General features: G+C 38.7%; 2 protein-coding genes across 2 annotated transcripts; one reads left to right on the top strand and one right to left on the bottom strand.

Annotated features, from left to right (window-relative positions):
* Nucleotides 1-2,669: 2,669 nt before the first annotated feature.
* LOC140243368 (uncharacterized) lies at nt 2,670-8,389 on the top strand. Its single transcript, XM_072323046.1, has 3 exons — nt 2,670-3,038; nt 4,014-4,205; nt 5,141-8,389. Exons 1-3 carry the CDS (start codon nt 2,703-2,705, stop codon nt 5,423-5,425), a joined length of 813 nt encoding a protein of 270 aa, XP_072179147.1. The 5' UTR covers nt 2,670-2,702; the 3' UTR covers nt 5,426-8,389.
* A 696-nt stretch (nt 8,390-9,085) lies between these two features.
* On the bottom strand, nt 9,086-13,215 carry LOC140243725 (uncharacterized). Its single transcript, XM_072323390.1, has 2 exons — nt 12,603-13,215; nt 9,086-11,802 (listed from the first exon to the last, which is right to left on the bottom strand). Exons 1-2 carry the CDS (start codon nt 13,116-13,118, stop codon nt 11,035-11,037), a joined length of 1,284 nt encoding a protein of 427 aa, XP_072179491.1. The 5' UTR covers nt 13,119-13,215; the 3' UTR covers nt 9,086-11,034.
* Between the last annotated feature and the right edge of the window lie 233 nt (nt 13,216-13,448).

Here is a 13,448-nt window from a genome sequence, read left to right on the forward strand (position 1 = left end):
ACGACTGCAGATTTGTGTTTTAGGGTTTCTTCTAACGTTTTATAGTTCATAACCTTCAACATGGCCACGTTGTCGATATTTGGTCCTTCCCATTAAGGCGAAACCATTATCCATTTTACTCTCTTCATATTCATGACATGGTTTGCCACTGGAAGCTATGTGTTGAATATGAACAGAGAAAAATGGATTGTGTTGGTTGGCCTCTGTGGGAGCAGGGAGGTGAGTTTTGTCTCACCTCCCTGGTGGGAGCGACCAAGTTCGGACAAAAGGCCATGTTAAAGGTTATGGACTATAAAATGTTAGGAGAAAACCTAAACACAAACCCAAAACACAAAACCTAAACATAAACCAGCATTCGTACAGGCTGGCCTATTTGGCAACTTTCATTGACAGATCTCATCCATGCAGTCAGATATGCACTGTTCCTTCACAATAACACGCAAACTTGGAAAAACTGCAAGTTGTCATTGTTGTCTTTAAAGTCCATGTGCTCAGTCATGCATGACAATTGTCAACATAATTAGGTATCAATGGAAAGAGGAAGAGTTCCCATCTCCTTACAACCAACATTGTGCTCATCATAACTGACAATACCTAAGAAATGGCAGCCCTCCAAAGTTGGATAACCTTTTTTTTTTTTTGATACGCTCTGTATTACCAGGGAGGGGCCACCTTCCTGGTATTACATAGCAACTCCACATAAAGTGTTCCCGATGGCTTGAATAAACGGAAAGTAAAATAGTAATAATAATGATGATGATGATGATGATGATGATAATAATAATAATAATAATGTTGATAGAAATGATAAGAAATAGATAAATAAAAAAAGCTATGGTAGAGGGCGGGCTTCATCAAAATTGGACAGAACTTCGAAAGTGAAGGAATTTCTGAAGTTTCACATTATTTTGTGCAACAGTAACATTATACAAATGATGCACAGGACAGAGTGGATCGGTGAGATTTTGATGCGCGAGTTTAACTTTGGAACTGTTTAAAGCCCGGGACTGTACAGTACTGGTTGAGGTGGGGATTCATGTTTTAAACATTCCTAAGTGAGATAATGAAAAATATGAAAGAGCATGTAATTCTAAAGGGCTTTTTACACTTGTAAATTTTTGCTTAGCCCCGGACTATCGGTGGGGCTAAGGGGGGGCCTTAGCCCCACCGATAGTACGGGACTATCCTTAGCCCACTTTCTGTTTACACTCGTTTTTGCCAAAGTGGGCTAGCCCCACCGATAGTACGGTACTATCTGGCCCTGCAAAATAGCAGGGGTTAGCACCGCAATTGCGGTGCTAGCACCGCAATTGCGGTGCCAAGCAAGTGAGTGTAAACAGAACGAAAAAATAATCCTGGGCTAAGCGACGGAGACGAAGTGCGACCCTCACTGACCAATCAGAAACGAGGTAATCAAGTGCTGCCGGTGCGTGCGTGTACGTGTACAGTACACAGCGTAATTATGAATATTCATGTGGTTTGGAAAGTCCGGGGCTAAGAAAGACGAGTGTAAAAAGGTCAGTTTTCTCCTTAGCCCCGGACAAGAGATAGTACGGGACTAATTGGCGAGTGTAAAAAGCTGAAAAAATTGGTACGGGACTAACGATAGTCCTGGGTCAGAGAAAGTCCGGGGTTAAGAAACACAAGTGTAAAAAGCCCTTAAAAGGCTTTTTACACTTGTGTTTCTTAACCCCGGACTTTCTCTGACCCAGGACTATCGTTAGTCCCGTACCAATTTTTTGAGCTTTTTACACTCACTAATTAGTCCCGTACTATCTCTTGTCCGGGGTTAAGGAGAAAACTGACCTTTTTACACTCGTATTTCTTAGCCCCGGACTTTCCAAACCACATGAATATTCATGATTACGCTGCGCACGCACGCATCGGAAGCACATGCACAGGGTCCCTGTTGGCACATGGCGCGGGGATTTCCCCGCGCAGTTTGGCCTATTGCATAACCGACTACAGGCAGAGCATTGCGCCGGCGCTCTGCGTAATGCATGTGTACATCGGATCATTCGCTCACGTACTCACGAATCATAAGGGCTTTTTACACTTGTGTTTCTTAACCCCGGACTTTCTCTGACCCAGGACTATCGTTAGTCCCGTACCAATTTTTTCAGCTTTTTACACTTGCCAATTAGTCCCGTACTATCTCTTGTCCGGGGCTAAGGAGAAAACTGACCTTTTTACACTCGTCTTTCTTAGCCCCGGACTTTCCAAACCACATGAATATTCATAATTACGCTGTGTACTGTACACGTACACGCACGCACCGGCAGCACTTGATTACCTCGTTTCTGATTGGTCAGTGAGGGTCGCACTTCGTCTCCGTCGCTTAGCCCAGGATTATTTTTTCGTTCTGTTTACACTCACTTGCTTGGCACCGCAATTGCGGTGCTAGCACCGCAATTGCGGTGCTAACCCCTGCTATTTTGCAGGGCCAGATAGTACCGTACTATCGGTGGGGCTAGCCCACTTTGGCAAAAACGAGTGTAAACAGAAAGTGGGCTAAGGATAGTCCCGTACTATCGGTGGGGCTAAGGCCCCCCCTTAGCCCCACCGATAGTCCGGGGCTAAGCAAAAATTTACAAGTGTAAAAAGCCCTATACATACCTGTACCCGCCGTACTGATATTTCTTATGTGAAGCCTAAAGTCTCATCATCTTCGTATCACTATCAGCTGTCATTAACGAGTAGAAATGGCAGCCACAGAGGTTCCTCCAGTGTACAGGCGAGCAAACTGGGATGACAATGAGGTTATCTTCTTTTTGAATTTGTGGTCCGACGTGGAAGTCCAGAAGCAGTTGGACGGGACGGTGCGAAACAAGAAAGTGTTCCGTGACATAGCTGCCCGCATGGAAGAAGCCGGGTACCACCGGTCTTCAGATCAGTTGCGGGATAAGCTTAAAAAGCTGAAGAAGGATTATAAGGATGCAAAGAAAAACAACGAAAAGAGTGGGGCCGGGAGACAAACGTGCCCCTTTTTTGACCTGCTAGACGACGTACTAGGTCATCGACCATCGATTGAACCAGAGGTATGTCAACTGCCATGAATTTATGATTATCATTCTTCTGATTCAGGTTGTAGGCTAAGCCCCTATATACTCATGTAATTTACTGTAGTTTCTGGATCTGGGGGGTGTTTCATAAAGCTGTTCGTAAAGTTAGGAACAACTTTCGAGCAACTGGTGATCAGTTGCGATGTGCTATGGCTATCAATAATTCACCACAAGAACTGATCACCAGTCGCTGGTAAGTCGTTCGTAACTTTACGAACAACTTTATGAAACAGGGCTTGATCAGTATGCTGCCAGACCTGCAGGGGGGTGTTTCATAAAGCTGTTCGTAAAGTTACGAACAACTTACAAGCGACTGGTGATCAGTTCTGATGTGCTATACTTATCAGAATTTCCATGATTCAGCACAAGAACTGATCACCAGTTGCTCGTAAGCTGTTTGCAACTTTACGAACAGCTTTATGAAACACCCCCCTGGCAGATCCAGAATAATATCGCTGTATAAATAGCGATGACACTTAAACAACACTAGTAACATGTTTTAGCAGTGGCCATTAAACACATCACGAGATGTACATGCGCATGTCGGTCTACCATAATTCAAAGGAACTCTACAATGACAAATGGATGTAGTGCAGTGTAACAATGAAAATTTCATTTCATTGCATTCGTTTATATTTCCACAAAATTTTTAAAAACTATGCATACTGGTACAACTTAAATTTTGATAATACCATTATCTAGAACCTATCAAAGAGCTAATTTAATGATATTAATACAACTGTGCAACAGAGGTGATCAAAAGCTTGGGGGCCGGCCATCCCCTTGATTACATGATGAAGGTATTAGTATTTATGATACAGAACTTTGATGTTTGTGATTGATTTTATAGAAGAATGATGTGCAGTATTTGCCCTACCGCTACTAATATTTGTTTGTCATTCATGAAACAGTGATGGTTACATACAGGGTATCTTGTCTTCATATCTATAGGTCCTTGTAGACACTGCTGACATCCAAGGAGAGGAAAGTGATGATGAGAATGATAAATCAGGTGCTGCTAGTGATACAGGCACCACTGAGTCTGAGAAGGAGACTCCCCCATCTCAAGCTGGAGAGAGTTCTGCTGAGTCTGTTCCTGGGCCCTCATCTTCTGATGGCTTGACTGCAACTCCAAATTCAACAGTAAGAATTTCAACAACATCCAGCTGAATTCATGGGTATTGGATGTTGTTAAAAAAAGAAGGTGAAATCCTGCATTTCCCCATGACCAAGTTTGTAAAGATTCAATTAATTTGATGAAATTAAAGGAACAGTATGACAAGAGAGACCCTGCTTAAAGGGATAGTACAGTATTGGTGGAGATGAGAATTGGTCTTTTAAGTTTTTGTGAGATACCAACAAAACGCATATGAAATAGTACTGAGCATACCCTTTTAGGAGGAGTTCAAAGTTTATTTGATGAAAATCGGGTTATGAATGACTGAAACATCCAAAAACAAAGTGAAACAAAACAATCGTGATAAAGTGTGGGTCCCACACTTTGTTAGAATCGCTCTGTTTTGGATATCTCAGCCATTTCAAAACCAATTTTCATCAAATAAACGTTGAATTCCTCATGGAATCACATGCTCTTTCATATTTCATAAGAGGTTTCTCATTATCTCCCCCAAAAATGTTAGAAACCTGTAATTAGGTCTCAACCAAAACTATTCGATCCCTTTAAGTAAATTATCAAGAAAAATGGAAGAATTATCACTCACAATCTTTGTTGACGGGGGAAATCAAAATCTCTCATCTCTAATGAAATCCAGTACATTTGATGATCTTGAGCTTTTTCAGAAAACATCACAAGCCTTGATCACTTCATAGTCTATCTATTTCGTATAGCTAGTAATTTACTTCAAAAATTTCTGGATCCTGGTTTATTTTGAATTTTACCATCATGTCAACATATAAAAGGGACAAAAAAGATCCGATTCCAGTTGTAACAGATTACATGGCTTGGTTTGGTATTTATTTTCTTGTTAAACATTTTTGTAGTGCTATTGATACTGTATATTCAGCTAACAGTCTATATTTCCTCTTTTTTCTTCCTCTCTGTCTCTCTCCCTTTTAAGGTCCGAAGGAAGAAGAGGAGAGAGCCACACAGTTCCAGGGAAGATCAAGTAGAGAAGCTGGTAAAGCAGCTGGTAGACCATCAGGACAGGTCAAGGAGAGAGTACATGGAATGGCAGGAGAGACGTGAGGAAGCCGAAGAGAGGAGGGAGGAAAGGCGACGTCGTGAGGATCACGAGCACGAAATTCGGATGTTCCAAATGTTGGGACAGATGTTTGGTCAAAGTACACAATCACGAGAAAATGTGTCATTTAATCAGCAGGGGCAGTCTTTCTTTGATTTATAACTTGATTGTGTAGTACAGGTCTTTCATTCTAGTTTGTGAAGGATTTTTCTGTTTGTTTTGTGTTGTGTTGTTGTTTTTTTTCAACTCAGGCTTATTCAGATGAAAATCGTTAACATTTTTAGTATCAGTTAACATCAACACTTCTTAGAATGTAGTAATGTTAATGATGTTTTTTGTCTATCTATTTATGCGGGGGTAGGGGAGGTTTCGAATGTGAGAATCCATCACCATACAAGTATAAGGAAGATATACATGGGGATTTTTGGGAAATGAAGGCCTGCATCTCAAAATTAAAGGAAAACTCCAGATAATTTTCAGACATGCTGTTGATCATGTATGAATTGGTTAAACTGGGTAGGAAGTTCCACTATAGTGATTGAGATGAGGAAGTAATGTTTTCAAATTTCATAACAAATCTCATTGAACACGGAGGTGACATGTATTAGACTGCATGATTTGGTGCTTAAGGAAGCAACCCCCCCCCCCTCAAAAAAAAAAAAAAAAAAAAAAAAAAAAAAAAAAATCACCTCTAGACAGGTGATCTTGTTTTAAAAGCATCTTGCCGTAGAATGATATTACATTGCTACATTAATGGCCCCTCTGTCATCATAGGTGTTTTTGGCATTTTGTGGGGTTTTGTTTTGTTCTGTTTTGTTTTGTTTTCAGAGTATCAAATTCTTTGCTCAAGGACCACAAAATTTTCCAAGTCTGTATGAGGCACTTTTGATTTAAAACTCTTTATGTGACATGTCCGCCCGTCTGACTCAGTAGACGGCGTGCCAATTTCGCAATTTCTGCTTAACACACAAAACCGCCAAATCCAATTGATAAATCGCTAATTCCGCGGTACAATGAAAGCGTTTCTCACGCTTTTGTTCCTCCCACATATGGCCTGCATTCTATGTGGTGATTGACTATTAAGCGGTGTTCCCAACTAGATTTGCGTATACATCCTAGCTTCTGACACGGTTTTATGTGCAAAGTCATGACTTCAACAGTAATGTAGCAACTGGTCATCCCAAAGGAAAATTGAAAATATATTTGTCATGCAGTTTATATCGAAGCAAATTTTGACATTCCTCTTTAACGATGCTCACTATTATGTCCCCCTTTAGAGAAATCTGTAGAAGTTATACAAATTGTAAAAACAAAATTCTTTCTCAAAGCATGACTACCTTCGTGTCTCAGAATAACATGGCACACGGGGTTTCCACCATGGCGCATAAAGAGTTAATGACGTTGATTACGAAATTGTCTGGAATTATCATGATCTTCTTTTATACGAAGATCATTTTCCCCCCATAGTGATAATCTCAGTTTTTTCTTTTTATTATTTTAATTACTATCATTATTACTTTCATTAATATTATGATTATTATGATTGACATTGGTGTTACTGTAATGATTATTGATAATTGTTTTATTTGCTTTATTTCCCTGCCACATCTAGTCACCACAGGTTCCTTCCCTCGTGGAAAAAAAAAAATTAAATTAAATGTGTACATCAACATGATGAAAGCGAAGACCATGGACTTATAACAAGTATAACAAGTTGGATATTTTGCATCAGATACATTAATTGTAAGCAATACCAGCACCACATGATTATTTGGTGAAGACACAATGCTATAAAAAAAAAAAGCAATACTAAATGAATTAAAGTAAAATAATTCTAGGGCCCTTAAATCGAGTTTGCGTAGCAGAAATTTCATATTTTTGTGTGTTTAGTTGTTCAGGCTGCTTTTCTCTTAGTCAAGGTGCAAGTTGTAGTGACAAAAAATTTTGCTGAAAGTGACAAAGGCCAATCTTGACCATGCAATCTTTGATTAGCTTAGCTCTCACTAATGCCTGGTGCCATATCTTGTGTTCATAGTAACCAAAGATCTAGATAATAACTTTTTTTATGCATATCCATTCCCCTTTTCAACCCCTTATATCTTTGTTGGATTATCAGGTTTCTTTGATATGCACTGTAGCATAGCATACTTACAATACTTCTATATTAATCTTTGCTAGTGGTATATGCATGATAGTCATATTTCAGCAATGCCAAGTATGCTTAGTTGTGTTGTAGGAAAAAGGATATCAAGGTATTGAGTACTGACATGAAATTTTGCTGAAAGTGACATTGAGGCCAAAGCTGCAAAACATGACCACTGTCTTTGATTAACTCAGGTCTTACTTATACCTGGTGATACATCTTTTATACAGATTTAGATCTAACTTTTGTAAATAAAACATATAGGATACTAGATCGAAGGCGCATTTCAAATGCTGTACTTATTATTATTATTATTATTATATCTTTGTTGAAATATCAAAGTTCTTTGTTATGCAAAGTAGAATGGCATACCGGTAGTTACGATAACAATAGATTAAAGCTTTGCTGGTGGTACATGAATCACAGTTAGATTGTAGTAAAAGTCAAGTATGCCAAGTTGTGTTGTAGGAAGAAAGATCTCAAGAAAAATCTGTATTGACAAGGCAGTATTTGCATTGTGTATGCTGCTACAATGATGAAACTCCCAATAACCCAACAAATCTATGTATTCAGCACCTTGCCATTAATGTGCAACAGATTTTTTATGTTAAGCCAGAAACTGTCTGCATGTTTTCAACACCATGCCAAGCTTTGCTGGTGGTACATGAATCACAGATTGTAGTAAAAGTCAAGTATGTCAAGTTGTGTTGTAGGAAGAAAGATCTAAAGAAAAATCTGTATTGACAAGGCAGTATTTGCATTGTGTATGCTGCTACAATGATGAAACTCCCAATAACCCAACAAATCTATGTATTCAGCACCTTGCCATTAATGTGCAACAGATTTTTTATGTTAAGCCAGAAACTGTCTGCATGTTTTCAACACCTTGCCAAGTTTGTACATGTGTTTATAACTTCTTTCACATATATCTCTACAACATGAATCTATTGTTTATTTTTTTAAATAAAAGTTCAAAAAAGAAATCCTGATGTAACATGTTCATGAACGTTATTGTCATTTTGATGTGGGATTTAGAAATGCAATGAACTCGAGAAATACAAGCCTGTGACCTAGGGAATCAGTGCCCTGATAATCTATAATTGTGTCTGATTGAGTGATTGTGTGTGTGTGTGTATGTGTGTGTGTGTGTGTATGTGAATGTGTGCTAAGGATGCGTCTGAGTCTTCATGACTGCATATGGTGTATGTAAGTATGCATGTATGTACGTATTTATGTACGGTTGTGTACACAGGTTCATGCATGTGTGTTACATGAGTGCCTTTGTATAATACAATGTAGTTTGTGCACTTGTGCCCGCCAGATGCATAATATGTGCATGCTTTCATGTTTGCATAATTAATAGATTTTTACATATGTTATCTTTAAAACCCTTCTACATTAAGTTTAGTGTATGAAGATTGTTACTGACTCTGCACGTTTAGTTTAAATTTTTCATAAAATTTAATAATGATGAACACAAATGACATGACAACACAAACTCAACTTTTTGAAACAAACACAGACAAATGCACAACCCATGATGACTATCACCCATACACAATCGCATGATGAGAACACTGCACACATACAAGTACACACAACGGCCACACATTAAATATACTTCAGTGGACTCTCGTTATAAAGAACACTGATACAAAAAATCCTCATAATTTGAAAAGTAATTTTCTTGGTCGCAAAGTTCAAAGTATTGTTAAGGTTAATTTTTTTTTTAAATATCAGATATTTAGAACAACATTTTGATATGACAGAGTAATTTCACTGTGCCCAAGGACTGTTATAACGAGAGTCCACTGTATACAATTGTATAGTTTAGATGAGAATAGCAATGATATGAATACAGAAACTTCCACTCCAATTCTGTTGGCTGCATAAAAGAGGAAATTATGGATATAAACCTGAACGTGAGGATATGCTGGTGTTTATTTCATATTCTGCTCTCATGCAAGCTTGAGTATCCTCTGTGTGTTATGACAATTAAAAGATAGCTAGTATTGATGAATTATACAAACTGTTCCTTATCTCCAGAAAGTGCATTTTCTTGAAATGGAGCATTCACAGTGAGCAATTAGTAAGCATGTAAAAGTTTCATTTTTCTATAAAATCATACTATACATCTACAAAAAAAAAAAATCAACTTCACTATGAAAACAAAATGCAACACACTGGAACACTAATACATGGCATAAAAGATACATTTTTTACACGATGTGAAAATTAGTACATCTGCTATTACACGTATGTGCCAGAGTAATGATTATCATTAACATTTGCCCATCACTTTGTGTACTCTACATCACAGTGCTTTCTATCTTTAAGCAAAATTCAACAAAAGTAGCCTCATCAGTACAATCATGCTTATTCTGATTAAATTTCGTTCACATATTCAGAACTCACTCCATAATTTACTCTGAGTAATATGCATTGCAAATTTTGGAGCTTCACAAACTGATATAGCCACACATACAGGCAGAAACACTGCTATTCCTGAGGAGGAATAAACAGAAAAGATTGTGATCCAGCCATGGCGGATTTGTTATGGGTGTATACTATACAGGTAATTCTCGTCTTCCATCCCCCAGTGTAATGGAAATCATTCAAATAACATGTATGGTAATTGCTAAGAGCTAGTACACTTCGGTCATGTATAAAACACTTCTAAAATTACACTTGACTGGAGAAGGCAATTAAAGGCATTGATTAAGATTGTTTTCAATTTTGACATCAGAGCTTTGTGTAGATCTGCCTGCTATAACTGTGTCTTAAAAAATTGTCCCTAAACATCAGGAAAGTGTTGTGCAAAAAGCAAATATTAAAAACCAATTCAGAAACCAATTTTTTTTTTTGCTATGCATGTTTTCTCATACGAAAGGTTGTTTAAATGTTGCATACCAGTAGCCTAAATCAAATATAATCAAATCTTTTGTGAACTATCATTTTTTGTTAGTTTCAGTGTATGTCAATATTAATGCATATCTCATGTTGACTTATTTTCTATTCAAGTTCTCATGATGCAAACAAATGCCTTAAACACAAAGAAAAAAGCAGAAAAACTAAAGAAAAACATACCCTACACCAAGCTCCTTAATCTAAACTTGCACTTCATTTTGAATTGATGCAAATCAAGACTCATCATGAGAGAAATGCATTTTAACTTGGTCTATATTTACATTCGATTGACTCATAAAAGTAAAGGAACTGCATATGTGTTACTGTTGAAGTGGGATAATGCTGCATTACATGACTGCATCACTGCAATTATATGGAAAACAAATTGATGGTTGTGGCTACTAAAGTAACTGAAAAAAAGAATAAGAATAAAAGAGGTAATGGAGCCATAATAAAAAAGAATAAAATCAAATAACCTTACTGTCCATTATGAAAAAAAAAAAAATTAAGCCTATAAAAGTAAAGGAACTGCATATGTGTTACTGTTGAAGTGGGATAATGCTGCATTACATGACTGCATCACTGCAATTATATGGAAAACAAATTGATGGTTGTGCTACTAAAGTAACTGAAAAAAAGAATAAGAATAAGAAGAGGTAATGGAGCCATAATAAAAAAGAATAAAATCAAATAACCTTATTGTCCATTACGAAAAAAAAAATTAAGCCTCTGTCAAGTGGTGCATGAAAGCATTGCGAATGTCAACTGCATTGCCTCCGACTAGGTCATCGTGTCCTGCAGGGCCATGTCCTGCTACTGCATCTACTCCAGCAAGGAGCTGTTCATCAAAGTCCTCCCCAGCTGACTCGCACAAGTTGTGCAGCACAACACAAGCGAGCACGAGATTGCCAAGAAATGCGATGTGGGTATCATTTCGCTTCAGGAGGATTCTCCACCTGCCTTTGAGTCTTCCGAAGGCGTTTTCCACTACCATCCGTGCCCTGCTCTGCCTGTAGTTGTATTGGCGCTGCTCACGTGATAGCTGCCCAGTATCAGGGAAAGGCTTCATTAACCAGGGCAGCAAGGGATAAGCACTATCCCCAAGAATAACAGGCTCCACATCCACACCATTTATTTCCCTGTGAATGTTTGGACACAGTTCACCGTCATTCCCAAGCTGGAACACAGATGAGTTTGCAAAAACACGGGCATCGTGTACACTACCTGGGTAGCCAAAATTTACATTCATGAATCGGTATCTGTGGTCAACTAGCCCCTGCAGGACAATAGAATAAAAACCTTTTCGGTTATAGTAGTCAGCCCTGAATTCCTTTGGTGACTGTACTGGAATGTGGCTGCCATCAATTGCCCCAAAGCACTGAGGAAAGCCCCATTTGACTTCGAATTCACGCACTACGTCAGCCGCTGCGTCACCTCTCGGGATTCGGATCATCGAAGCAGCTAGTGTGTCTCGGATAGCCTCACACACCTGCAAAGAGGGTCAAGTAAACAGGATAAAACTTTGATTAATAATAGAGCTTTTAACTGAATATCTGATGTAATATAACTTATTCTGAGGATACAAATAATAATAAAACAAATGAATAAAAAATTGTTACTTGTATTTTTCTATGGCAACAAATGCTTTGCATAAAGTTTCATTGCCGACACTGAGTGATGGGTCATTGACAGTGCAATGTTATACCATCAGCCCATAATATTCTTCAGTTTCATTCAGCTCTCTTTCTGCTTGTCGTTGAATTCCATGAGAAACAAATGTTTAATTAGACATCATTTCAATACAATATTTGCCGGTTTCTGAATTAATCCACTGTATAAGATATACTCCCATTTCTTTCTTTCATTCATTATCCTCATTCACACATAATATATGTCATTAACAGGGCCTTCTTTTGCCAGCTTAACCCCCCCCCCCCCCCACACACACACACACTTTTAAAACTAGACTAAACATGCCAACCACGAAGAAGCTTCGGCCAGAATTAAACTTGTGTCATGATTATTTGATGTATGAATATTAAATAGCCATGTCTTCCTGCATTCTAGGATATGTTTAGCCCTGAACTGAGATAGGATATACTAACGTTAGACTATTATAAAGTAATTTTTTTTTTCACTGTTCTACTCTCTCTAACGTTAGGTACAGTCTGTATGGTATATTATATGGTTAAGGTTAGCTTGTGTTACGTGGGGCCTGCATGGGGACATTCATTGAAGTCTTCATGAAATACAATCTTCCTATAATAAAAATGAAATAAATTATCTCACCTGATGAACAATCTTGCAAACAGTAGCAGTACCGACACCAAATAGCTGCCCAATAGTGCGATATTCAACGTTAGTTGCAAGTCGCCAGACTGTGATTGCCACTCTTTGCTCTACCCCTATTGCACTCCGGAGTCTGGTGTCCATCTTTTGTATAGATGGACGTAGTTTCTGACATAAGTAGTTGAAAGTTTGCTTGGACATTCTGAAGTTTGCCATCCAGTCATCTTCCGTGAATGTTTGGTACACAACAACACGCCACCAGTGATCACTCTTCGGGAGACTCCATGCTCCTCTCTCTCGCAGATGCACTTGCGGGGGCACAGTGCACCCGAGTCCAATGATGATCGCCGCCGACAACATGCAGACGAAATGCATCCTCTCGATGCTTTGGGCACGGGTGAAGCAGCGACGACGTCGAATCCTTCTCTGCAGTGTTTTTCTCCTCCTCTTCTCGTTTCTCATTTTCCTCATGTGCAACATAAACATGATACCGTTCAGAAGACTCCTCGATTCCATGATTGAACCTCAAATCCAGACAGTGAGATTTTTTTCTTTGCAGAATTTGTAGAATTTTGTCGAAAGTAGAACATACATGCTACACTGCATCTGTGTAGTAGCTGTAGTTGTACTGTTTGTTTACGTATTCAAGTGGGCGCGCGAGAATAGACGGAAGTCACGTGATATGTTCTGTGACCCGACCCGATAAGCGTCGTTAAAAATGCATATTCATTGTCATCTCGTTTCTGATTGGTCGGCGGGGTTCGGCTTCGTCTCTGCCGCTTAGCCCAGGATTATTTTTTCGTTCTGTTTACACTCACTTGCTTGGCACCGCAATTGCGGTGCTAG

The sequence above is a fragment of the Diadema setosum genome, chromosome 20 (genome assembly GCF_964275005.1).
Source record: "Diadema setosum chromosome 20, eeDiaSeto1, whole genome shotgun sequence".
NCBI classification, from domain to species: Eukaryota; Metazoa; Echinodermata; class Echinoidea; order Diadematoida; family Diadematidae; genus Diadema; species Diadema setosum.